The 27,909-nt window shown below is 45.1% G+C and overlaps 1 protein-coding gene across 19 annotated transcripts in view; it reads left to right on the top strand.

The window, feature by feature from the left end:
* The window catches only part of LOC105480824 (teneurin transmembrane protein 2), a 3,943,693-nt gene that overhangs the window by 3,895,022 nt on the left and 20,762 nt on the right, over positions 1 to 27,909 (top strand). For all 19 annotated transcript variants that reach the window (XM_071097760.1, XM_071097759.1, XM_071097767.1 and 16 more), the window contains 5 exons: positions 359 to 591; positions 2,103 to 2,257; positions 3,460 to 4,334; positions 11,267 to 11,442; positions 13,074 to 13,309. In XM_071097760.1, coding sequence (XP_070953861.1) covers positions 359 to 591; positions 2,103 to 2,257; positions 3,460 to 4,334; positions 11,267 to 11,442; positions 13,074 to 13,309 — 1,675 coding nt within the window. The remainder of the gene's footprint in view (positions 1 to 358; positions 592 to 2,102; positions 2,258 to 3,459; positions 4,335 to 11,266; positions 11,443 to 13,073; positions 13,310 to 27,909) is intronic.

Here is a 27,909-nt window from a genome sequence, read left to right as displayed (position 1 = left end):
TAAGGGGAAATTAAGGAGACTGCACACACATGGACTGTAGCTGGTCTTGAATAACTATCCTGCTAACAAAAACAGGATCGGAGTGGGAGCTCTCGTACTGGCTAAATGAAGCAACAGTTGTTTAGCATGGTGGGAAATGAATTCTCTGATAGCATAAGGAGCATAAGTCCAATTAGAAGTAGCTAAGAATCATGATGTGTTAGAACACTGAGTCTGATGTTAGATTCTTTCCAGTTCACTAAAGTGGAAAGACACTAGAGAAGGTAAGCGTCTTGCTAGGATTTTTGTCATTCCTTTGATCTAAGAAGCCAGCTCCATAGCCCCCTCCTCATTTCTCTTTGTGCTTCTCCTACTAAAGCAACAACCCGGCACACAAGTACTACTTGGCAGTGGACCCCGTGTCTGGCTCGCTCTACGTGTCCGACACCAACAGCAGGAGAATCTACCGCGTCAAGTCTCTGAGTGGAGCCAAAGACCTGGCTGGGAATTCGGAAGTTGTGGCAGGGACTGGAGAGCAGTGTCTGCCCTTTGATGAAGCCCGCTGTGGGGACGGAGGGAAGGCCATAGATGCAACCCTGATGAGCCCGAGAGGTAAAGGCCATCAAGGAAGAGTCCCCCGCCCCAGATAAAGCTTTGCCACCATCTTGGCTTTCTTCTTTTCAGAGCGTAACTAAGCCCAGCAGTCCAAAACACAGCTTTCCCTATAATCATTTAATCAGATAGATTGCTTTGGTGTGTGGATGGGTGTTTAAAAAGAAAACCAATCATGAGGTCAGGAAATCGAGACCATCCAGGCTAACACAGGGAAACCCCGTCTCTACTAAAAAGTACAAAAAAATTAGCCAGGTGTGGTGGCGGGCGCCTGTAGTCCCAGCTACTCGGGAGGCTGAAGCAGGAGAATGTCATACACCCGGGAGGCAGAGCTTGCAGTGAGCCGAGATCACGCCACTGCACTCCAGCCTGGGCAACTGAGCAAGACTCCGTCTCAAGAAAAAAAAGAAAAGAAAAAGAAAACCTTAGTTATTTATTTATTTGAAGTAAACTTTATCATGCACATAGGCTCCAAATGGAAAGTGAAGGGGATTGTGCCTGGAGATTTCTGACGGCTGCCAGTCACAGAAAATCAGAGGAAATCCTGGCTCCATGAGCCAGAGTGCCAGCTGTGTGGGCTGGAGACAAAACAAAGCCCAGCTGGGGGCCTCTGGCCACGCCCAGACTTTCGTGATAGACAGAAAATGTGTATGAAGTCCAAAGTGCACTGCCTCACATGTTGTAATGCCCAATAAATGGTAGTAATTAAGAATGGGTATAATTTCCAGGAGTCCAGGATGGAGAAGTTCTGGGAACCCATGGGTCTCTATTTGAAAAGGACTAAAATTACTTAACATTAAGGAGCAATCATCTGAGAGTCCAACTCCTGTTAGCATTTTTAGCTACTGTGAAAGCAGCAGGGCAGCATGGATTAAGGAGGCAAAGCCTTGTACTTGGGCACTGGGGCAAAGACACAAAATAAATAGAAGCCATATCTGTGCCTTTCCAGCCCTGCTGCAACAGGGGAATGCTAGGCCGCAGTGGCCCCCTGGGGCATTGAAGTGCTGATTGGCGTCAGGCTTAACTGGGAATACTTCCTGAAGCATACACCTTGAATTAGGAGTTTGTAACTACAAGAATCATAGTTTCTCAACCTTACTGCTGCAATCAGTTGTGAAGTATATTTAAGTAACTTACTACTAATAATGTTTAGGGTAATGAACTTCAGAAATAACTTCTTTTCTAAAGAGAGCAGATGCAGAGTTATTTCCTGCTTCATTCATTTGCAGCCTTGGTTCATTTACAGTCCAAGAAGCATGCTTTCATCAGTTGCAGGGAAGAGGGTGGTGATATAGCCAGCACCCTAGGAACTATACAAATCCCAGCACAGTGCCCATGAGAAAGGATCTTGCCTTAGAAGGCTGAGAACCACTGCTCTGAGGGTACTAATCAGTTCCAGTAGGGTCTCTGGTCTAAGCACAGAGTGCTCAGCAAGGCATCTCATCTCCCACCTCTACCCCACAATCCTACCTCTTTCCAAGAGATAAATCCACACTGCTTGTCTTGCTCAGGTATTGCAGTAGACAAGAACGGGCTCATGTACTTTGTTGATGCCACCATGATCCGGAAGGTCGACCAGAATGGAATCATCTCCACCCTGCTGGGCTCCAATGACCTCACTGCTGTCCGGCCGCTGAGCTGTGATTCCAGCATGGATGTAGCCCAGGTGAGACTCTTTCTTACTTCTCTTCACTAAACAACACCTGCCTCTTGGCCTGAGCTTCTTACCTGCATCCTGATTGGTTTGGAAGTGGAATAGGAAGGGAAGATACAGATACAGATCATGGGGTTGTTTGGAGAAAGCCTGAGATGAGCTGAACAGTAAGATGGAATGGAAAATGTCAGATAGGTATGAGAGAGAGAGAGAGTAAAAGAGAGGGAAAATTCTGTTAAGAAAAGTGGAGCCAGTGACATACTCCAGCCGTGGCAGATTACAGGGTAGAAGTTGCTGTGTAATTACCTCCCTTCTCCATCATTATTGCAGGTTTGAGAATGTACTGTACAGTGTTATATGTCAATCAGAACTTCCCTGTTAATCTGAAATGATTGCATCCTCACTATATAAACCTTTACTTTGTGCAGTAGTAACTAAAGCAGAGCCCTCTACAATATCACCCAAAGTGTGTGTTTAGTTTGGGCTCTTACAGAGGCAGAGAACAGAGGCTCACTCAAATGTACAGCATTTGTTCTCAGACAGCCTGGAATATACGTTCAGCCTTTCTACAACGGCCTTTTCAACCCTTGGCCAACCTCATAAATTTCAGCTCAAGTTCCACCACAGACAACTTGCTACTGAGATTTTTATTTCAAATTCCACAGAGGAAAGATGTGTTTGGTTCAGTTTATTTTTTAACGCAGATACTCAAGTTGTAGTTTGCTGGCGAGCCTGCACTTTGGCTCCCCTTTGATCAGAGCCACCTTCCAAGCCACATGGCTCCTTTTTGTGAATTAGGTACAGGTGCCACCTCCAAATGAACATAGCTTCCATAGGCATCTGCTTGGAGAGCAGAGTATGCGCTGGATGGCATGGTCTCTTTTGTAGTGAACTACCTGTGCAACCATATATGACAGCTCTGATGCTGGTCCAACCATCTGGAGCTGAGAAGCAACATCATAGGTAGAGCTGATGGCCTGTTCTGGTCATGGCAGGTAACATGGTAGGAAATATATGTTACATTATCTCTTCTTCTCCATCACACCCACTCATCATGGGCAATGAGCAGCTGGTTCAATGAAGAGCATTTCTATTACAGTGTGTTATTAAAAAGCTGTCTTTTTTCCTAGATACATAAAACCAGTAAGTGCCCTACAGTTAAACGTTGGACATATTCAAAGCTGTTCTTTAATCTGATACCATATCATCCACAGGTTCGTCTGGAGTGGCCAACAGACCTTGCCGTCAATCCCATGGATAACTCCTTGTATGTTCTAGAGAACAATGTCATCCTTCGAATTACCGAGAACCACCAAGTCAGCATCATTGCAGGACGCCCCATGCACTGCCAGGTTCCTGGTATTGACTACTCACTCAGCAAACTAGCCATTCACTCTGCCCTGGAGTCAGCCAGCGCCATTGCCATTTCTCACACTGGGGTCCTCTATATCACTGAGACAGATGAGAAGAAGATTAACCGTCTACGCCAGGTAACAACCAATGGGGAGATCTGCCTTTTAGCTGGGGCAGCCTCAGACTGCGACTGCAAAAACGATGTCAACTGCAACTGCTATTCAGGAGATGATGCCTACGCGACTGATGCCATCTTGAATTCCCCATCATCCTTAGCTGTAGCTCCAGATGGTACCATCTACATTGCAGACCTTGGAAATATTCGGATCAGGGCGGTCAGCAAGAACAAGCCCGTTCTTAATGCCTTCAACCAGTATGAGGCTGCATCCCCCGGAGAGCAGGAGTTATATGTCTTCAATGCTGATGGTATCCACCAATACACTGTAAGCCTAGTGACAGGGGAGTACTTGTACAATTTCACATATAGTGCTGACAATGATGTCACTGAATTGATTGACAATAATGGGAATTCCCTGAAGATCCGTCGGGACAGCAGTGGCATGCCCCGTCACCTGCTCATGCCTGACAATCAGATCATCACCCTCACCGTGGGCACCAATGGAGGCCTCAAAGTCGTGTCCACACAGAACCTGGAGCTTGGCCTTATGACCTATGATGGGAACACTGGGCTCCTGGCCACCAAGAGCGATGAAACAGGATGGACGACTTTCTATGAGTAAGTGGGTTTGTAAAGCATCTCTGAAGAGCCCTTCCCTTGTTCTAGCTGGCATCAGGACTGGTCGTTCGTGTAGCTTTTTAAATTGCTTTGTCATGTTGTCTTTCTAACTTTAATGATGTCTTATGGCCTCAAGATATTCATGTCCCCTCTCCCTGACTCTAAAATGATTTGCTCTATTGGGTCTCTGATATTGAGCATCCTCCCTACTAGAGTTGGGAATTCCTGTTGCCTGCTTGCCGTTCAAATTTCAGGATATTGGACATGCACAGCACCTAGGAGGTAAAGCGTTGATTAACTTTGCTGATTATTCATGTTTGCCATGGGTGCGGAAATTAGAACCTAAAAGGCAAGATCCCAGTGGGGCTCCTGTAATTTGCCAATAAGTCCAGCAACACACTTGATTGAACAGACAGTAGATAAACTCTGAATTTCCTCCTTAGCAGAAGCAGATCGATACAGATAAAGCGTTAGGTATATTAAAAGATGCGAGAGCTGGTCATATTTCCCCTAACAATTATCTCATACTTAATAGTCCTGACGCTTGTTTTGCAAAAAGCTGTTTTTCCTAGTTCCTGCAGGCAGTTCTTGGTCAAAGTGCCTGCTGCTATAGGTACTAATGGTGGGATGCTGGTTGGAGGAAGTTACTAGGCATGATTCTCCCAATGGCTGGCTTATACTGGAGCAGAATTTATAAATATCTGGCTCTCCTAGGTGATGAAGGAGTGTGTTAACCCCTACGTACTTGGAGTCCTTGCTTGCTTTTTGTCTGAATGCCGCTGCTAGCAGATAATGTAGTAAGTTAGGGAGAGTTGGCACAGAGAAAAATAGGGGACAACAGGGAGAACAGAAAACCTCATTGTTGATCATTCCTAAATCCAGCAATGTTTACTTCCTGTTTGTATGCCAATGGTCTTGGGAGAATGTAAAAGGAAGCTGTTGCCACCTGCTGGATATTTGCTGCATTGCAGAAGAATTGCTTTCCCTGGTTCTGACTTTCTTCTTTGGGCAACTCTTTCTCAGACTTCTGAAGCATCTTAATACCTTCGGGACACTGGGGGTTTGATCAGACTTCACCAGCTAGTGATTCTGCCCTCGAGGGTACCATCTGAATGCCGTCCTTGGCTCTCACACCGAGTTAGATCGAAGCTATACACTCACCCAAACACCTCCGGGATTTTCCTCTTCTGAGGAAACCTCTTTCTGACAGTTTCACCCGAAGACCTAATGCATTTCAGAAACAATTTGTTGGCTCTCCTGAAAGAGGGGAAAAAACATCATTCTCAGGGAGGCCAGCCTGAACTGGGCCTGGTTTAGAGACTGCCATAAAGAAGCTTGGACTCAAGTGCATCCACAAGTCTGAACTCTAATAATGAAAACATAGGCATGATTCATAAATGTGTTTTAAAATGTTCAGAAGTTACATTGAAACTGAATGATTTTTTATCTTAATTTGATAAGCTGCCCTTTTTTTTCAGAATGTTGATAAATCCAGTGACCACAAATTCTCCATTGTGGGGTTCAAACATATAAGGTTTTCTTTTCTACCTAAAAAGATGGTGAGTTCTTTTTGTTCGATGGCACTTTTGGCACATCATCAGCCAATTGGCAGATGCACAGCCAATTTAAAAATCAGACACAACTTCACCTCCTGTCAGGGGAGTGCGGTCAAGACCAACACTGCATAGCCTTAGCCAAAACTTTAGAGAAAGCGTGATGAAGAAAACCATACAGAGGCTGTGAGGCTGCGAGAAAACAGGCTGTCCTGGTCAGGAGCGATGCCTCATGCCTGTAATCTCTGCACTTTGGGAGGCCAAGGCAGGAGGATCACTGGAGGCCAGCAGTTTGAGACCAGCCTGGCCAACATGGAAAAACCTCATCTCTACTGAAAATACAAAAGTTAGCCAGGTATGGTGGTGTACACCTGTAGGCTCAGCTACTTAGGAGGCAAAGGCACGAAAATCACTTGAATTCAGGAGGTGGAGTTTGCAGTGAGTTGAGATCACGCAGCTGCACTCCAGCCTGGGTGACAGAGGGACACTCTGTCTCCAAAAAACAAAAAAGAAAGAAAGAATACGATTTGTCCTTCAATGAGAGCTTCCTTAGGGGGATTCCTCTCTTCCCACTCTGTCATGGGGGCAGGTAACAAATCCCCCTGTAGGTGGGAAGAGTGGCCATATCTTTTTTTCTGCATAGAACATGAGGTAGAGAAGCCATTTGTCTACTCTGTTGTCACAATGACTGTCTAAATATGGATTTGATTATCCCCATTTTATGGCTAAAGAAACTGAGGCTCAGAGAATTAAAGTGACTCCCCTGAGACCACACAGGGAGTCAGTAGTGAAGCAGAACTGGAATCCAGATCTCCAAGCCCAGCTTTCTTTGTATTGCACACCAGCGTCATAAAGCAGGGCTATGAATAAAATTTGTAACTCCACCTTCAGACTCCACATGGGAACTGTTCCGGAATTTTTGGGAAGATGTAACTCAATAAGGCCATCCCATCAATGACTCTGGAGGCAGGAGAGAGAGAGAGAGGTAGGAAAAAATAACTTCCTGGACCCATTTTATGATCAGCCAGTTCCAGAAACTTCCAGGACGCCCAACCTTGGAATTAAGATTTCCCCAGATGCAGGCCATTGGGTCTTGATAGAAGAAGTATCCTGATCTAGTTACATCCCTGAGGAAACTCAGGTTTTCAGTCTTTCCCAAAAGGCAGCATCTTATACCAGAAAGCTCCTGGGTCTTAGCATCAGGATGACAGGGGTGAGGAGCCTTTCTCTGCCGTATACTTACTGATTGACGTTGGACACATTATTTAACCTCTCTGAGCTTCAATGTCTCATCTGTCACATGGGGATAAAAATGCAGATTAAAAGGAGCCCTGTGCTAATCCACTGAGATAATACGTTTTTAGAAATTAGCAAAGCACTTGTCATATAGAAGTTTAACTCAGAGTATAGGCTAATGGGATTTTAGAGGAATTATTAAGCACACCTCTGTCTCCTTCCTACCCTTCAGGTTTCACTCAACTAACTGTATAGTGGTTACAAGAGTCAGACAGATAGAGACTTATTTTGGAAAAGCAGAATTAAAGAATGCAGCTTGCACATTAGGTCTTTTTAATACCTCACTTTGCATTTCTCCTGCTCTCTTCCCACCTCCCAGTGCTGCCTGCTGGTCTCCCATCCCCTGCAGGAGCAGAGTCTGCCATAGCAAACTTGGGGCTCAGTGGGGCAGAAAAACACATCACCCTTGAAGGGAGGTCCTCCAGAAAAGAGAAATGATAAAGAGCCTCTTTAGTCATGTTCAACTTCTCCCAATCCAGCAACTGGGGAAGGGGTAATGTCAGATCAAAGGAAAAGATGGAAGTTGACTTCCCATGGTGTGGGGTTCAAGAGTGATTTTACAGAATAAGCTGCCATGCAACTCATGAAGGCTGGAATGGGCCCCTTTAAAAATTGCCTTTCTCTCTCGTCTTTGTCCTGGGAAGTGAAGAGTTAGGCAGAAATGGAGCTGATACGGAATGCTCTTTGGAAACACTATCATGCCTGCTAAGTTCCCAGACTAGGGAAGGTCCGTCTGTATTCCTGAAAAGAACAGTACTGTCCTTAAAATTACACTTTCTACTCGCTATACTCTCTCTTTCTCCACTCTCTCCCTTCTTTATTGCAGTCCCTAGCACCTATTACTCACCATCTGACATGCTATTTTCTACCTTGGTTTAGTTTTGCCCTCTTCAGCTAGCATGAGTGCAATATATCCAGTGCCTTGAACTGTGTTTGACACATCACAGGCGCTTGATGAATATTTATTGACTACATAATTCAAAGGCAGCCTCCAGCCCCACTCCAGCCAAGCTGGGCCAGTTCCATTGGGTTGGCATTGAGATCCCATTGCTGGAACTTACAGCGCTTCACTCCTACATGCAGTCATTTGCAAAAAGACCTACATCTGAAGACGCTCCTTGGGGGAAGTAAGTAGAGCTGGAGGCAGCCAAATCTTCTTAAAGAAAAATCTGGTTTTCTCCCTTTGGTCCATGAGATTCTAGTCCCTACCCTAAAGCTCTGTTCCCGAAAGTAGAAACGCCAGTTCCTACTACTTCTCTCATAAGGAAACTCAGCAAGCCTGTGCATTGTAAGTGTCCCCAAACTACAGTGGATTGGAATTAAAATCCTTGACCTGGTCCCAGAGAATGTACTTGTCAGCAGGAGGAGAAACTGTCTGTTACTGAGTACCGCACTAGACACTCCGTACCCAAATACTTAGAATTGCTTTGTTTTCTGATTTTAAATACCTTTTGTTTCTACTTATTAAACATGAAAGTATTGATTACAAATAATTTCTTTTTTTTTTCTTTTTTTGAGACAGTCTTGCTCTGTCACCAGGCTGGAGTGCAGTGGTGCAGTCTCAGCTCACTGCAACCTCTGCCTCCCGGGTTCAAGCGATTCTCCTGCCTCAGCCTCCTGAGTGCTGGAACTATAGGCGCGTGCCACCACGCCCAGCTAATTTTTGTATTTTTAGTAGAGACAGGGTTTCACCATGTTGGCCAAGATGGTCTCAGTCTCCTCACCTCGTGATCCACCCACCTCAGCCTCCCAAAGTGCTGGGATTGATTACAGGCACAAGCCACCACGTCCGGCTGATTATAAGTAATTTCTAAATTATGAGAAAATGCAAAGAAGAAAATGAAGATTAGTCAAAATTGCACACAGCAAAACCACCATTAACATTTAAATGTGTATATTTTCAGAGAATTTCTGCTCCATATAGATACTGATACTTTTTACCCCTCCCTGAAAGAAAAGCTACTGTCAGGGGAGTATATTTTGTACCCCACTCTTCCACTCAACATGTGTAGATTTGTCTATGCCAATAAATAGAAACCCATGTTGTCAATCTTGATGGCTTCGTAGGTTTCCACTTTATGGATTGATCATCAGTTATTTAATGAATCTCCCATAAAGGAACATCTAGGTTGTTCTAATTAGTCACTATTGTAAATAGCACCTTTGTCCCCCTGCCTGAGAAGTGATTTCTTTAGCAGGTAGGAAAACACAGAGGAGCCCTGTCGATTTAGCAGACCTGAGTCCCCATCCCTGGTTACAACACCAGGGCTTTCCAGGGAGTGCATTGTCTATGACACCCCCTGCCTGGGGCCCTGGGCAAGTAATAGGGGTGGATTCTGAGCTCACAGAGATTCCTGCTCCAAGATCTCCCTCCTCTCTCCCCCAACACCTTTACACAGCCCGGTGTCCAGCTTAATGTGGTTGCACTCTCAGCTTTCAAACTTCTGCAGAGCTTCACTGCTTCCAGTTCTTCCCAGAAGCAAAGTTTCTCAGATCCCTGAAAGCCTGAGCCAGGTCTGCAATTCTTTATTCCAAAAACATTTCCTGAGTGCTCTCTGTCTTTGATGTTGTCATCCTAAGCCCTAAGCGAAAACGTCAAACAGGCCACAGCGGTCCTTTCCACTGCTCACAGGCCGTCCCTACAGGGATGCTTCTCTGAGGACCCCCCATCCCCATGTGCTGCACAAGCTCCAGTTCCCATCCCTCAGAACCTGCCAGCTTTTTCCCTCTCCCCAGTCCAAAGGGAGTAACCCCCAGGGGTCGGGCCACTTTTCCTTCTTTTTCACCCTCCAAACAAAATGTCTTCAGAGCTCTGCCTTCTTCCTCCCCTTCCTCCTCCAGTAACAAAACTCATCTGGGAGAGCCCAAAGGCCTCTACATGCAGACCTGGAAACAAGCCTGCTTTCCTGTCTGAGATGTGAGAAGGGCCCAGCTCTCAGAGTACAGTGGATCTTCCAAAGTGGGGAAAGGGCTGTCCCAACTAGAACCAGGCTTCTTGCTAGAGGTGATGCAGGGAGAAAACTCCACAGTGTAAGGAAAGAGGACAGATGACACACACACATAAAGAAGGAGGCCCCAATGTCAGGCCATTTGCAGGCGGTAGGGCACGATCACTGGTGTCCCTAGACTTGGGTGCTAACTAATGGTCATTGGGAAATTGTCTAAGAAGGCTGCATGGGAAGTGGAGCCATGGTGGTTTGGGGACCAAAGAACAGGTTTCGTGTAGCCAGGCCTTCTATGCTGAGCTAACATGTGCAGGTGGCATTTGGCACAGGCTGACTGTCCAGAGGCCTAGAAGGTGATGAGGGAGATAAGGTTGGACCCCAGTAGAAGACTCGGGGCATGGAAGGTCTCAAATAGCCAGATTTTTATTTGATTGAGCAACCAATGGGAAAAGAGTGTGGTTTGTTCAGCAGAGAACTAACATGGTGAAACTGATATTTTGGGAATGTTAATTTGGTGGCTTTGTAGAACACCTAAATTAAAAACAAGAGAAGGCTGGGTGTGTGACTCACGCCTATAATCCCAGCACTTTGGGAGGCCAAGGCAGGTGGATCACCTGAGGTCAGGAGTTCGAGACCAGTCTGGCCAACATGACAAAACCTCATCTCTACAAAAAAATACAAAAATTAGCCGGGCATAGTGGTGCATGCCTGTAATCCCAGCTACCTGGGACGCTGAGGCAGGAGAATTGCTTGAACCCGGGAGGTGGAGGTTGCAAAGAGCAGAGATCGCACCACTGCACTCCAGCCTGGGACAGAGTGAGACTCCATCTCAAGGAAAGAAAAGAAAAAGAAAAGCAAGAGAAGCTCACAAGTGGCTGTTCTCTTTAACTAGAGGAAGTCTGAGACCAGGTGAATGAAATGTTTTCCAGGATCTGAAGTCAGTTATATCAGCGGGTAGAAGAAAGCATCACCGCTGTTTCTCAGGGCATAATGGGGTTTTGACTGTGACAAGGGGCCTCAGGGAGATGCGCCACCCAGCCAACCCACTTTTCCAGCTCTCTCTTTCTCTGGCCCTGTGAGTCTTGGGAACACTTTCAGCCCCAATGACTGCTGCTAACCAGTGTTTATCTCCCCCCAGCTATGACCACGAAGGCCGCCTGACCAATGTGACACGCCCCACGGGGGTGGTAACCAGTCTGCACCGGGAAATGGAGAAATCTATTACCATTGACATTGAGAACTCCAACCGTGATGATGACGTCACTGTCATCACCAACCTGTCTTCAGTAGAGGCCTCCTACACAGTGGTACAAGGTGAGCCTCCACCCATACCAACCTACTCCCAAACTCACCCACAGACCCAGAACCCAGCCAAGCCCAATGTGTGAGTTACCCAGCCTGGGATGACTTCCAGAGATCCAGCGTACCCCTCAGCTTTCTGTTTTATTCAAGTGTCCACAGCAAACTAACTCTATAAGAGGTCTATCTAGTAGAAAATGACTTAATAAGATACAGCAGAATGTCATCTACACCCAACCAAATATCTGGATATTTGAACTGTCTACATAGTTATCTGAAAATGTCCTTCCCCGCCACCCCCCACATACTCTCTCCCTACCTCTTACCCTTCCATCACCACCTCTACCCACCAACCCGAAACACATAGTTATCGTCTCAAAGACCATTCATTCTCCTGGCCCACCACTAGATTTCATATTTTCTTGTTCCATCCTGATTCTCTTTTTTAAGCATTTGTTTGATGAGTTGGTTGCCCTGGGACTGGAGCTGTTTAACATTCTCTCTCCAAGACTGGGATCTCAAAGGTCTCTGACCACCCTGTGGTTACTCTTGCTATTAGACATGTTTTGCAGTCCAGGGCAAGCACTGGGGCTGGCAAGAAAATGAATTGTGCCGATTAATTTTTCTTTTAATTAAGATATAATGTCGGTGGGCTAGCCTGTTGTCAGAGGATAAAAGTGTCCTCTCTGTAGATAAATGGTGACATTTCTGGACTATTATCCCACAGCAGAGCCTGTTTCAATGACTCTATTTCTGCTCTGCCAAATAATTAATGATGTAGATTCTGTCCTTCTGCATGACGGCTGGAGTTGCAGGAGCGACAGGTACACACTTGCTCACTGCCCCAAAAGCTGACATCTGAGGCCAGCCCAGGCCAGCTCCTTTGCCCAGACAATCAGGAAGCAGTGTATCTGTAAAAGGAGTCTCTGACTCACATTTCCTTCCTGTAACTTTTCGATAAAGGAAAAGGTCAGAAGTCTGATTGACTCGTGTAGTTTCCACTGGGGAAGATAAACACATTATTGGCACTCACTGGCTCCATCTCCCTCATGTGTTTGAGTCTCTTCAGAGTTCTCCAGTGGAGGTGGTATCAGATGCAGTCAGCAGTAAAAGCATGAGGATGGGGAAGGTTGATTCTTCTCTCTATTTTCTTGAAGAATCCTGGGCTTTGATTTACAGTGGATCTGACCTGTGACTAGACCAGCAGCCTTGGGTTAGATGGCAGGCAAAGGGGGAAAAAATTGAAGTCATTTGCCTTTCTATTTTTTCTTTTTTTTTTTTTTTTTTTTTTGGTATAAGCTAAAATATATATGTTAAGGTTTAGGAATTTGATTGACACAAATTGTGTAGGCAATAGACATCTTTAAATGTTTAAACGTGCTATTAATAGTCTTCAGTGAGTAAAAGAAACATCACGGCATAATTATTTCTGGAGTGCCACATATTATGTTTTTCTTTACGTGGATCGGTAGTATCTCTGCTACTTACCTTCACATGGTATGTGTGCTAATTGAAGGCAGCCTTAGACTGATGACTGCAAAGTACCATGGAAACCTATATAAAAAAAAATAGGGGTTCTATTCTCTTCTGACTAATAGAGTGGATAATTTATTTCCCTATCCCCACCCCCACTTACATTCTTCCAGATCAAGTGCGGAACAGCTACCAGCTCTGTAATAACGGTACCCTGCGGGTGATGTATGCTAATGGGATGGGTGTCAGCTTCCACAGCGAGCCCCATGTCCTAGCAGGCACCATCACCCCCACCATTGGACGCTGCAACATCTCCCTGCCTATGGAGAATGGCTTAAACTCCATTGAGTGGCGCCTAAGAAAGGAACAGATTAAAGGCAAAGTCACCATCTTTGGCAGGAAGCTCCGGGTAAGTGGTTCCACCCAATCTGTTACCACAGAGTGGGAGGGGATACACCCTTTCCTCACAGAGCTGAGAAAGATTCCCAGCTTCAAAGCCTCTAATACTCCTTTATTCCCTGAAAAAGGCAAACTCTTCGCTCAGAAAATGGAATCCATTTCCCTTTGGGACTCATACCTTGGGGAAAACATTCTCCATTTCCTAGGACTGAAAAAGTCGGCCATTTCCTGCTATGGGGATTTACATTATGCTGTAACTAGAGACGGCTTTGGTCTTCTTTTCACACTTGCTGTCTTTTTCCTCAATTTTCACTGTCTGGCCAATTCAACCAATGAACCGGTGTTCGTGCCTACTATGTGCCAAGTAATTTGCTAAGTACTGGAAGAACACAACTTTTAAAGTATGTTCTTTGCACTCAAGGAATCGAGAGTCTGATAAAATATGCAGACACAGGATGATCACAGGTTAAGTGAAAAGACAGAGGTACATGCAGGGCCTGATGGGATCCCAGAGGGGATGTCACTCCACTTGAGAGGTTCAGGGAAGATTTCCCAAGAGGAAATAACAACTGAACCTCAGTGGGGAGTTTTAGCCAACCTTAGTTTTCCCAGACCAGGCAACTTGCCCCACATGACATCTTTTTAAAACCAATATATAACATTAATTGAGCATTATTATACTGTAAACCCTATGTGAAATGCTTTGCTTGTATTATCTTATTTTAAGTTTTTCAATAGCTCCATGAGGATAATTATTACTACCTCCATTTTTCAGATGAGAAAACACAGACTCAGGGAAGCTAAATTACCTGTCCAAGGACACAATGGCTAGAAAGGGCAATGCCAGGACTCGACCCCAGGTCTCTCTTTCTGTCTGACTCATTTGCCAGTATGTCACACATCTTCCTGCTTATCCGTGGTCATCCAGATCATCTCGACAGGAGTGGATTCTGCTCCAGTCACTTATCTGTCACCAAGAGGGAACAGTTCCTACCATCATGCTAACCCCTTCCCTGGGGAGGGGGAATGAATACTGGGGATCCCAATCTTCATCAAATTCAGCACATATTTATTGAGCACCTACTATGAGCCAGGCACTGTGCTATGCACCTAATGGCATATAAAGCAAAGGCCCTAACTTCCTGCACCTTATGTTCAGGTTGAGGGGAGATGGGAGAGAGGGGCAGATAATAAGTAAACTCATAAATAAAAATAACTGCAGAACAAGACAAGCACTAGGAAGTCAGTAAACAATGGAACAAGAAGTTTATCAATTGCTTTGGAATCCTTGAGAATAGAAGGCTCAGCATCGGCAAAGCTTGGGTCGTAACCTTTGCTGTGTAACTGGATTGAAATCCAGCCAGCCCAGCTGACCTCCCTGCAGAGCCAGGCCCCTCCATATTAAGATTCCGCCTTTGTCTGGCTGAAGTTTAAGTCTCCACATTAGGTTATCAGCAGTCTCTCATGTTTTTCTTCCTCTGCTGGTATCTGCAAAGTTGCAAACTGCAGTATCTTCCTAAAGACAAAAATGGAATGAGATTAGTAGTTAAATCCTTAATGACTGGATTTCAGGGCTGTGTAATTGATTTTTGATATGCTGCACTGTAGAAGTTGATTATAAGTAGTAATCGTGCCTTTTCTCTGATAAATCAGTTATGCATTTTGACTAAGTTTTCAAAATAAAGATAAATGTGGCCCTAAAATAAAGTGGCTATAATCCCAACTCCGAATATTAAAACTCTTAATAATGGTACTTGTGGTAATTAGCCCAAGTTAGGCACACAAGTCTTATAACTGAATTTCTGCCAGGGTTAGATTTGCTGGCATCGTGTTTATGCAAATCAAAACACAGCTTTATCTATCAACACCTCAACATTTAATTGTCTGGTGTTAGTTCCTGTAACAACAATCACATATCCATTTAGCTCTCTTAAATGAAAATCACTATGAGATTATAACAGGTTGAGTGGACTGAAAATGTAATTTGAAAATGAGGGAGAAAGCCTGGAATTTATTTGCATCTCATTTATTTTAATTCAGTTCATAAACTGCTTAGTGAATGAAATAAAAGCAACTTCTGGAAATTGCAGGAGAGCAATTGGAAGAAGGTATAAGGGAAAGGTTGGGTGTGATGTGGATTGAGGGAACTGGGGAGTGGTCATTTCATCAGATGTTTCGTGAGTCCATGGCAGGGAGTTTGCAGCCCCTAAGCCAAAGGTACCCATTGGCTCCATTAGGCTAGCAGGCTGTCTCACCAACGGCAAGATGGGCTCCTCTCTCCCTATCTTAGTCTTGCCGTGTCTTTTCATCGCTGCTCCACTGTCAAATGAGGGCATGAAAGTCCTCATTTATTCAAAAGATATTTTCTAGGTGCCAACACTACATTCAGTATCACAGAACGAGTAGACTCTAGAGAGGTAAAGAAAATTGAGTGCCACCGAGTAGCTAACAGTCTCATGGAGAAGGCAATATTAGTAAGTGTGATGTAAGCTATAATACAGGCCAAAAGCACAAGGAAAGGGATACTTAATTGTATCCACTGGAAGAGGATAGGTCACGGCTGGGTAATAAATTAACCCTGAAATCTCATGGGTTTAACACATTGTGGTCCAAATGCATCAGGCAGCTCTTCTTAATGAGGACTCGCTCCAGTTGCTCTGCCTTGCAATCCTGCCATTAAGCACAGGGCCTGTGCAGTTGCTGCAGCAAGGGAAGAGGGCTTGGGTGATTCACGAGAGCTTAGTGAGCCAGCCTGGACGTGGCAGGCCTCACTTCCCCCCACCCTGGTGAGAACACTGTCAGGGGACCTCAACTGAACTGCAGGGAAGCCTGGAAAATGTTGTCTTTTCTGAACGCCTGAGAAGAAGATGATGAACAAAGACTTGGTAAGCACGTAGCAGAGTGATCAGGTCTCCCGTTTGACAAGGGATCAGGAAGGGCTTCACAGAGGATCTGGAATCAGTTCTGAAGAGTAAGAATCAGCCAGGCAGAGATATGGAACAGAGGTGACAGGACAGAGAATATCACCTATGGAAAGGCCAAGAGGCCAAAAAGGGAATGGCATTTCAGAAAACTAATTCAGTGTGGCAGTGGATGGGTTAGAGAGTGGGGTAGAAAAGTAAGATGCAGCCAGAGACTGCACATGGAAGGGAACATGGTGCCAGGCTAACATTTATCCTGAGGGCAATGGGGAGCCCTACCTGGACTTCATTAGCAGAGTGATGTGCTAGGATGTGTAGCTTTAGAAAGCTGTCTCCAGCCTGGGCACAGTGGCTCATGCCTGTTTTCCCAACACTTGGGGAGGCCAAAGCGGGAGGATCATTTTAGCCTAGGAGTTCAAGACCAGCCTAGGCAACATAGCAAAACCCTGTCCATCCAAAAAAAAAAAAAAAAAAATTAAATAGCTGACCATGGCCCTGCACAGTAGCTCATGCCTGTAATTCTAGCACTTTGGGAGTCCAAGGCAGGAGGATCCCTTGAGCCCAGGAGTTGGAGACCAGCCTGGGCAACATAGGGAGACCCTGTCATGGTGGTGCATGCCTGTAGTCCCAGCTAATCAGGAGGCCAAGGCAGGAGGACTGCTTGAGCACAGAAGTTTGAGGCTGCAGTGAGTTATGATCATGCCCTGTAATGTACTCCAGTCTGGGCAACAGAGCAAGACCCTGTCTCCAAAAAAAAAAAAAAAAAAAAAAAACTCTCTGACTTCCTCAGGTATGGAGGAAGACAGGTGAGGAGGGGACAAGATAGACAGGAGGAAAGGGACAGTAAGGAGGGTCCAAGCAAGAAACTAAATCACTAGCAGTGAGGAAAGAAAGAAGGTAGGGGAAGAGATTTGAGAGCTGTCTAGCACACGAGGATTGGGCAACTAGCAGGGTTGCTGTGTCATGCTCACCTTTTGACAGGCTCTCCCCATGATCATGGAGACCAGGAAGGCTGGGTGGCCATCCACGCTCTGAGGACTATGTAAAGGAGAGTGGCTGGGAGCTGAAACCCAAGCCAGAGATGTAAGATTCTGGTGGCCCCAGCCCTGCCTCTTGGAATGGGGAAGAAACTAAGTGAACTTTGAAATGCAGCCATTTAACCAGCACCATGTAATCACTGCTCCCCATGTGAACAGCAGGGAATTTGGGGAGAATGCGTGGGTATCATGCATGAAGCAAATGGCCTGACCTTCCCTGGGACCAGCAAGCTCCTGGGAGCCTGGTCAGCTGAGGGGTCTGAGGGCCCAAGGCTCTGAACATTCCTGGAGTTTAGAGAAGACCAAAAATCTCAGTGAAGCCATCATGACAGAACAGTGCCCAGTGAAATTCCAGCCCACCTAGGTATCATTTCTTCCCACAGTCCTCCAGATGGAGGCATCTCTTAGTGGAGGAAAATATCAGTGGTTCTTCCTTACAGCCTGGGGAAATGTAAGATGATGGCGGATGGATAGTCCAGGACCACATTCTTTCACCAAAAGCTTTGTAATAGAGTATTAGTCCCTTCATTCCTGCCCAAACTCAGTGCAGGGAAGATTTTCATTATGCCTCCCAAGACCTCCTCAAATATCTCCTTTGAAAGACTCCTCCCCGTCCTGCCTGCGTTGTCTTCCACTCCCTTCTTCACTCACTCTGGCCTTGCAAAACCATGAAGCAGGCCAGACGTGGTGTCTCACACCTGTAATCCCAGCACTTTGGGAGGCCAAGGCAGGCAGATCACGAGGTCAAGAGATCGAGACCCTCCTGAACACAATGGTGAAACCTCATCTCTACTAAAACTACAAAAATTAGCTGGGCATGGTGGCACATGCCTATAATCCCAGCTACTGGGGAGGCTGAGGCAGGAGAACCACTTGAACCAGGGAGTCGGAGGTTGCCATGAGCCCAGATCGTGCCACTGCACTCCAGTCTGGCAACAGAGCGAGACTCCATCTCAAAAAAAAAAAAAAAAAAAGGAAGTTACATCATGGCATCTGTAAGCTCCATAAGTGTAGGGACCAGGTCGCCCCAGTATCCCTGGTGACAAGTGCCATGTGGTGGGTACTCAGACAACAGGTGACAAAGAAAGATGTGATAACTGTGCCTTCTATAGGCTTCTTCTTAATGTGTAAATGCTCCCCTACCAAAGTGGGTATAAATTCACAAATACATTGCCCGTATGTCTGTCTGGAATACTTCCACTGCAAGAGACAGGAAGTGCACTCAGACTAACTTAAAAGGGTAGGTGCTGTCTCACCTAACAGGGCCACCACAAGGGAGAAGCTGGCCTTAGAGACTCCAAGATGTCATTAAATGGTGTATTAGTCTGTTTTCATGCTGCTGATAAAGACGTACCCAAGACTGGGAAGAAAAAGAGGTTTAATTGGACTTACAGCTCCACATGGCTGGGGAAGCCTCAGAATCATGGCGGGAGGCGAAAGGCACTTCTTACGTGACAGCATCAAGAGGAAATGAGAAGAAGCAAAAGTGGAAACTCCTGATAATCACCTGATAAACCCATCAGATCTCGTGACACTTATTCACTATCACTAGAATAGCACAGGAAAGATCGGCCCCCAGGATTCAATTACCTCCTCCTGGATCCCTCCCATTACATGGGAATTCTGGGAGATACAATTCAAATCAAGATTTCGGTGGAGACACAGCCAACCCATATCAGATGAACGTCTGTCTCTTTCTCTTTCTCAAAGCCCCCTTCCATCCCATGGCAGGGTTTCTCTCTCAGCAGTTGACCTAATTTTCTCCTACAGTAGACTAATGTCCTCTTCACATTGCAGGGGAGGGAGGTGGTCAGGCAGACTTAGCCAAAGTTGGCTCCAGGCTTATATCATCCCAGCTAAGTGAACCCAGAGGAAAAAGGAAGGGATCTCCCCCAGCATTTCTATTTTTCATAAAATATCTCATGGAAGAAAGATTGACCTGGCAGAGGGAGTTCACATTCCTGGGCCAATCACTGGTCAGGGAGATGGGGATCTGTGATGAGCCAGGCAGGCACAGGTCACATGACCATACCTGTATCTTACAATAGACATCTCAGTAAAAGTACCTAGACAGGGAAGCCCTAGAGAAAAGAGGTGCCATACCCGAAAAAGAAAGAGATACAAGGTTAAAATACAAATATCCCAGATATATTCTACATCCTCCATCCCTCCAAAGCCTAATCATAAGGCAAAACTCCTGGCCCTGAGGATCTCTTGAGGCACTGTTGCCTCCCACCCCAACAAGCCTTTTTTCTAGGCTTTTGGAAGAGAGAGCTAAAATCAACCCCTTCTATTAAGATTTAAAACTTCTACTCTTTCCTAAAATGGATTTTGTGCAGGATGATTCTCTTTGTAAAGGAAAGCATATAACCATGCTCTAGGATATTTCTTCCTGATTATGATTTACATACAGATTGCAGAAGCAAGAAACAGCTACATGTGTAGGTAGCAGAACAAAAGAAAAATTGCTTCCAAGATAATCTTCCATCATGATATTAGTATTAGTGTTATTAGTATTCCAAGAAGAAGTGGGAGTCGGTAATTTTGTTTTGGCTCCCATATAATTAATATGACATTGCAATTATGTGTTGACATGTGTTACTTTTACTTATGTGGCAAATCACCGTGACAGAGAAGTGAGGTGGGGGGATGGGCGTGCCTATGTGCGTGTGAACACACACACATGAACTCAGTTCTGCGTGGAGCCCACTCAAACAGGTCTGTTAACACACACAAGTCATTATGAAAGCCTGAATTTTCACAGCTCCTTCCTGCTACAATGCATTCATTCTTCACGTGACTAATATTTTATATTTCAAACACCTCCTGTGTTCTTGGCACTATGCTAGGCACTGAGTGTACATTAGTGAACAAAAGTTTTCACCTTACATGGTGAGCAGCACTTGTGCAGACAGAACTTGGGATAAATTTAATATTAGCTTAAATAACACATAATTAGAAGGGCAAGCCTCTGCAAACACATTAAATAATGTATTCCCCAAGCAAACATTAATTTTGGCTGGCTTCTGTTTTGGATGATGATGTGGAAAAGTGGAAAGACCCTAATGGAGCTTATGTCTTTAGCTCTTACACCTTAGCAGGAGAAGCAAATAATAATCAAATAAATGTACAAACAATATATAGAAATTGTGGGTCAGGTACAGTGGCTCATGCCTGTAATCCCAGCACTTTGGGAGGTCCAGGGGCGTGGATCACCTGAGGTCAGGAGTTCAAGACCAGCCTAGCCAACATGGCGAAACCCCATCTCTACTAAAAATACAAAACTTAGCCAGGCGTGGTGCCGCGCGCCTATAATCCCAGCTACTTGGGAGGCTGAGACAATAGAATCACTTGAATGTGCTAGACAGAGGTTGCAGTGAGCCAAGATGGCACCACTGCACTCCAGCCTGAGTGACAGAGTGAGACTCTTTCTCAAAGAAAAAAAAAAAAGAAATTGTGATGGGTGCTTTGGGAAAAATGTAGGGTGGAGATAATATGGAATATATGTTATAGGTTAAGGCATCTCTGAGAAAATGACATTTGAACTGAGAACTGAATGAAGAGTAGGTAGGAATTTCCCAGGCATGCAGTGAGGGGAAAAGCCTCTGTGCTAAAGCTCTAGCATGTGCAAAAGGCCCTGCCTGTATCCTGAAGAGGATAGCTCCAGTGTGGCTAGAGTAAACCAGCTGAGGGTAAGGTCAAGGGGTAGAGCCTTATCTTGTTGGCCCTTTTAAGGATCTTAGAAATACAGAAATCTTCTGCAGATTATCCACCTGGTACATGCAAATGAGCCCTCATCAGGAGCCTCCTTCTTGGACACTAGAAAATATACAACATACCTGACTCCTGGAAGTTCAGGTCAAAGGATAACAAATATAGTTTATTCCGGTCATCTGAACTGAGCCTCCATACCAGACACCCCCTGCCCCTTCTCACTGCATCCCTACCAATGGACCACCCACCTGCACCAGAATACTCACCGCATCACCTGAAAACAGCCATGCTCTGCCTGTGCAAGGCCCTTGCTCATCCCCTGTGCTTTCATCTGCTGACCCTCCCCACCTGGAATATTCTCCCGGACTCTTCTCCCACCCTCAGCTGTCCAAGCCTTACTCATACCCAGGCCCCCACCGAGTAGCACTTTCTCCGAGAAATCATCCTCGTCAGTCCCAGCTCTGGCTCCATGTCCTTCCTTATTGCCACAGTTCCTTCCCTGTGTCTACTGCCATTACCACACTAAAAATGGTTTTCGTTGTTGGCTCTCCTGTTGTTAGTTATCCCCCTCTGGCCTGTGGCCTGCCCCCCTAGGGCAGGAGTCATAACTGTCTTGTTCTATCTTAAGTGACAGTCCCAGTAACAAACACATAGTAGGTGCTCAGTAAATATTGAATGAATGAATGAATGAATGAATGAATGAGATTTTCCACTGACATAATGAAAACCCTCTCCCTCCCACCTCTGCCTGTGAATTCCAGGTCCCAGGGGCCTTCCAGAATGACTCTAATAGGTCTTTGGAATGAAGCTTTTCAGATATTTGGAGACCACAGATGTCCTAATCTCATATATATATATACATATATATATTTTTTTTTTTTTTTTTTTGAGACAGAGCCTTGCTCTGTCACCCAGGCTGGAGTGCAGTGGCACAATCTCGGATCACTGCAACCTCCACCTCCCAGGTTCAAGCCATTCTCCTGCCTCAGCCTCCCAAGTAGCTAGGACTACAGGCATGCACCACAATGCCTGGCTAATTTTTGTGTTTTTTAAGTAAAGACGGGGTTTCATCATGTTGACCAGGCTGATCTTGAACTCCTGACCTCAAGTGATCCACCTGCCTCAGCCTCCCAAAGTGCTGGGATTATAGGCGTGAGCCACCATGCCCAGCCTAATCATATTTTCTATTCTTGATTTTCCATGTTGGAACTTTAGATCATCAGAGTTAGCAGGGTTCTTGTACCCAGTCTGATTCAGTCTGCTTATTCACTAATGTTCGTTGAGCACCAAGCACTTTCCAAAACAAAATAGAGACACTAAGAAAAATAAGATAAAGTCCCGACTCACCAGTTCACAGGCCATTACGGATGAGGAAACTGAGGCATGAGTGGTGAAGATATGGTTTTGGTATGGCAAAGCTAATCAGTGGCACTGATGAGTGTCAGAACTGCCACTCAAACTCGGGTCTTTCCACCTTTCCACCTGACCTCCATCCAAAACAGCAAATCATCCAAAAATAATGTTTGCTTGGGGAATACATTATTTAATGTGTTTGCAGAGGCTTACCCTTCTAATGATGCATTATTTAAGCTAATATTAAATTTATAGCAAGCTGTTTTGTCTCCACAAGCACTGATCCCAGTGTAGCATTGAGTCTTGTTGTATGGGAGCTGGGGATAGCTACTTTTAAAATCCCAGGCTGGGCGCGGTGGCACATGCCTGTAATCCCAGCACTTTGAGAGGCCGAGGCGGGCAGATCATGAGGTCAGGAGATCGAGACCATCCTGGCTAACATGATGAAACCCCGTCTCTACTAAAAAAATACAAAAAAATTAGCCGGGCATGGTGGCGGGCACCTGTAGTTCCAGCTACTCGGTAGGCTGAGACAGGAGAATGGCGTGAACCCGGGAGGCGGAGTTTGCAGTAAGCCCAGATCACACCACTGCACTCCAGACTGGGAGACAGAGCGAGACTCCATCTCAAAAATAAAAAATAATAAAATAAAATAAAATAAAATCCCAGAGGACTGACCCAGAAAGAAACTGAAGATGTCCTCTAGGCCAGGCTTTACCTCTGGGTAGGTAAATAACTAAACTCTCCAAGGCAAACACTTCTGTTTCTAAACAGAAGTTTAGGGAGACTCTCGTGACCTCCCTCACTAATGTTTTTTGGGTTTCCCATACTCAAAGCAGGATGGGCAAATGGTTCTTCTGTACGTCTAACTGAAATCTCTCCTGCTGCGTTACAATTCCATTTCCTGGAGGGGATCCAGCCCAGTGTAATTTCCTCCCTCATGTTTCTCAAATCACTAGCTCCCATCATTGCCCCTGGAGCTAAGTTAGAGTCACCAGTTATAGGCCCAGCAGGGCCATTTTGACGACAGCGTTTCCTTTTCTCCAGGTTTTTTATGAGCTTCCTTGTGACAGGCGTATGCTTGGTGAGATCAAAACGTTCTGGGGGAATATTCCACAGGGGAAACCACCTCCCAAAGTCTGCCCTCTGCAAAAATAAAAAAGCATGCTAAATAGCTGAGTTTTATTAACTGGGGAAGCCAGGCTGAGGAAAATGCCCGATAATTAAAAATAATGGCTTCCTTACAAACACAAAATTGTATTAATTTAAAAATTGGTTTCTCTATCACTGAATTCCTACCAAGCCGACTGGGAAGGGAATCGTGCTGATCCCGGCAGTGAAAATAATTCAAAATAACTTTTATGTTCTCCAGGAAGCCTCAAGGTTAATTTAAATATTGCTAGCCGGGTAATTTAATTCGGAATAAGAGAACACTGCAGCTAAATCAAAGCTCCCACATGCTCTAAACTGGGGGGCAGATATCCTCAAAGGGCCTCTCGTGCCTGTTGGACCCTCCAGCATCTCGCACCCACATCTAGGGCACCCCCCTTTATAAATGGCACCCTCATAATTAAAGAAATTTGATTAGATTACACAACTGGCCTGAACTCCTTGGCTCACCTTCCAGTGAATTTTTCAGATTTCATTATTAGAAGGATTGGACATTTTAATAGAAATTTTCACATTTCAAAGTTAACTCAAACCTGTGCTATCAAAAAATCCCATTGTCCCAGGGACATGGTAAATTTCCAAGTAAAAACCCACTCTAAGTTACCCATGGCTAATGGCTAGCACCTATCATTACTTCTTTACAGTCGGTGCACCTGAGTCAATGGTCAGCGGCCTCTCAGCTCTAAGTAACAGCAGCAAATCCCAGGGTGGCAGTCAGAGGTTAGGGACCCCTCTTCTTTGTTTACCAGTATTTAGTTCTTTCTGTAATCCCATCTAAGCACTAACCAGGCCTGACCCTGCTTAGCTTATGAGATCAGGAATGTTCAGGGTTCTTTCTATAATCTAAGTACCCTCACACACAAATATCATTATTATTATGATAGTCAAGATCACATATATTATTTGCATGTTGGCCTTTCCCATGATTACATATTATAGTGTATTATGCACACATATATACACATCTATACACACATATGATTATATTATGGTTATATATGTGATTTTCCCGTTGGTCTTTCCCAGGTAACTAAAGATAAGGCCTTATATCACACTGAGTGTATTTTAACCAAGAGTACACGTCAGAATCACACAGGGAGCTTTTAAAAATCAAAAATCCCCAGCAGGGCACATGGCTCATGTCTGTAATCCCAGCACTTTGAGAGACTGAGGTAGGTGGATCACTTGAGGTCAGGAGTTCGAGACCAGCCTGACCAACATGGTGAAACCCCATCTCTACTAAAAATATATAAAAATTAGCCAGGTGTGGTGGTGCACCTCTGTAGTCCCAGCTACTCAGGAGGCAGAGAGATGAGAATCACTTGAACCTGGGAGGCAGAGGTTGCAGTGATCTGAGATCGTGCCACTGCACTCCAGCCTAGATGACAGAGTGAGACTCTGTCTCAAAAAAAAAAAAAAAAAAAAAAATCCACAACCCCCAAACCCCTATTCCCCGAGGAGCTGCTTCAGCAGGCGCGGAGCCAGCCGAGCAGCAGTGCTTTAAGAGAGCATTCCATGTGGTTTAGAATTGCACGCTTGATGGAAAGCCCGTGGGCCAGCACCCCTCAATCCTAGAGGTGTACAGCCTGGAGGTTAAGACAGCAAGCTCTGTATGGGGATCCTGGCTCTACCACTTAGTATTTATCTAAACTTGAGCAAGTCACTTGAACCCATCTATACCTTGTGTGTAAAATGGGGATGATAATAGTGCCTGCCTGAGAGTGTTGTGTAAATTAGATAAAACAAGGGCAATGCTGAGAACAACGCTCAGCCTGTGTAAGTGCTCAGCATGTTGCTATTGCTGGTGTTTTTCTTCCTTGTATACCAGAGCAGACACCAAGCCTGGCATTAGCCGACACTCAATGTTCAATAATTAATAAACGCACTGGGGCCCTATGATATGAGCAAAAAGAAGGAAAAAGGAAAAAAAAATAAGGAAAGGGAAGGAGGAAAAACTAAGGATGGCCAAGGGGATGGAAATAAGTAGGCATGATTGGAAGTCAAACACCCTGAAAATCCTTCCTCATTGTTGTTGCATCATTCATCCTGCCTAACAAAATGTTGGAGAGGTCTTGAACCAAAATCTGAAATCCATAGGTTTAAGAATGATGGTGGCCTTCCACGGTTGTCCCAGATGAACCAACCCAATGTGACCAAGCTTCTGTTGGCAGAGGAGATGATCTATCTTTCTGACCCCCACTGTGTGTTTTGCTCTGAAAATGATGACTCCAACCCCCAGTAATTCAGACGGCATTGAATTTTGGACCTGTTTAAAAAAAACAAAAATCTCACTACTCAGCCTTTGCCATCTGGACTGTTCCCAGTTGCTGCGAGTTGTTGATAGGAATCTTCCACTTGAAGTTAGGGTTCCTTATAATCCCAAGAACTCACCAACTTTATTCCTCTCCCCATGCTTTGATGCATTCTCTTTTCTTTTTCTTTTTATTCTTTTGTTTCTTTGTTTTTCAAAACAGAGTCTCACTCTTTGGCCCAGGCTGGAGTGCAGTGGCATGATCTCAGCTCACTGCAACCTCCGCCTCCCGGGTTCAAACAATTCTCCTGCCTCAGACTTTTGGGTAGCTGGGATTACAGGCACACGCCACCATGCTTGGCCATTTTTTTTTATTTTTAGTAGAGACACGGTTTCACCATGTTGGCTAGGCTGGTCTCAAACCCCTGACCTCAGGTGATCCACCCATCTCGGCCCCCTAAAGTGCTGGAATTACAGGCATGAGACACATGCACCTGGCCTATGCATTCTCTTTTCTAATTGTCCTATGATAAATATCCTATCTTCTCTCTGAGACAACCTTATGGAAACAGCAATGGTTTGGAGAATCTGTAGTACTGGGTTCAAATTCCACTTCTGCCACTTGTTTAGTTATGTGACTCCTGTAGACCTCAGTTGCTCTGTTGTAAAATGGTTTCTATGTCATGAGAGTGAAAATGGGATCAGGTGTGTAAAGTACCTAGCATAGCACCTGCCAAAGTATCAGGGGCTTGTATCAATTTAGATTAGTTTCCACTGCTAGTAACAGAGATTAGCAATAGCAAGGGTTTAAAAAGGATTTACACTTTACATAGGAAAATCATATTTTCCTATGATCTAAAAGGAGCTTAGGGAAAGCAATCCATGGCTGTATGGATTAACATTGATGACACCCAGATCAACAGAGATCTAGACTCTTTTTCTCTGGATAGGCCGTCATCCTGGAGGTCTCCAGCCCCAAAGTCACCTCAAAGTCACAAGGTAAATGCTGGAGCTCCAGCCATCACATACACATTTCACCCAGGAAAAGGAGGAAAGGGAACAATGAAAGATTGCCTACCTCTCAGCTGAGTCAATTTCCTTCAAGAATATTTTCCAGAAGACCAGCCAACAACAACCACTTACATTTTGTTGGTCACCCCTGTCTCTGAAGGAAGCTGCAAAATGTGTTTCTTTACCTGGGCACCAAGCTGTTTCTCAGAATACAAGTGTCTGTGGCATTAGAATTATTCCTTGTCCCACCACCACCCCCAACCCCCTGCAAAGCTGCAATGTGGAGCTTTCAAGGGCTGTGAAAAGGCTTCACAGTCTGTCCATCATTTGACACATTTCAGGACACTCAGTAGACATACAATACAGGAAGCAGTAAAGCTGGTGAAGTGTATAAGAGGTTAACTGGTTAAAGTCTGAAGGCCTATGTTCCAGACCAACCCAACCACTTCACTGCTGTGTGACCTCGAGCAAGTTTTATAACCTCTCTGTTTGAAGCTATTTCTTCATTTGTCAAATGGTCTTTGTGAGCAACAACTCAAACTATGGATGCAAAATGCCCAATACAAAATGCCTGTATATATTAGTCCTCAGCATATATTAAAGTCATCATTACTATCAGCTGGGTGCGGTGGCTCACACCTGTCATCCTAGAACTTTGGGAGGACAAGGTGGGTGGATCACCTGAGGTCAGGAGTTTGAGACCAGCCTGGCCAACATGGTGAAACCTCGTCTCTACTAAAAATACAAAAATTAGCCTTGCATGATGGTGCATGCCTGTAATCCCAGCTACTCAGGAGGCTGAGGCAGGAGAATCTCTTAAACCCAGAAGGCAGAGGTTGCAGTGAGCTGAGATTGCACCACTGCACTCCAGCCTCAGCAACAGAGCGAGACTCCATCTCAAAAAAAAAAAAAGTTATTATTACTATGATCATCACCATCACTATCATCATTATTACCAGTAAGTGCTGTTGAATTATTAGGGTAAAGTGAGGAGGTACCAGACATCTCTCGAGTCTCTTCCTTCCGCCTGTTTACATCATCCCTTGCCTTCAGCAGCCACCCCAGGGATATCTGGATTTGCAGTCAGTGAAGTTGTGAGAGTCTAGGCTGAATCTGGCTCATTTCATTCACTTCCAGACACCCACTCAGGGCT

The sequence above is a fragment of the Macaca nemestrina genome, chromosome 6 (assembly GCF_043159975.1).
Source record: "Macaca nemestrina isolate mMacNem1 chromosome 6, mMacNem.hap1, whole genome shotgun sequence".
In the NCBI taxonomy this organism is placed as follows: domain Eukaryota; kingdom Metazoa; phylum Chordata; class Mammalia; order Primates; family Cercopithecidae; genus Macaca; species Macaca nemestrina.
This window is presented reverse-complemented; position numbering and strand designations above follow the sequence as displayed.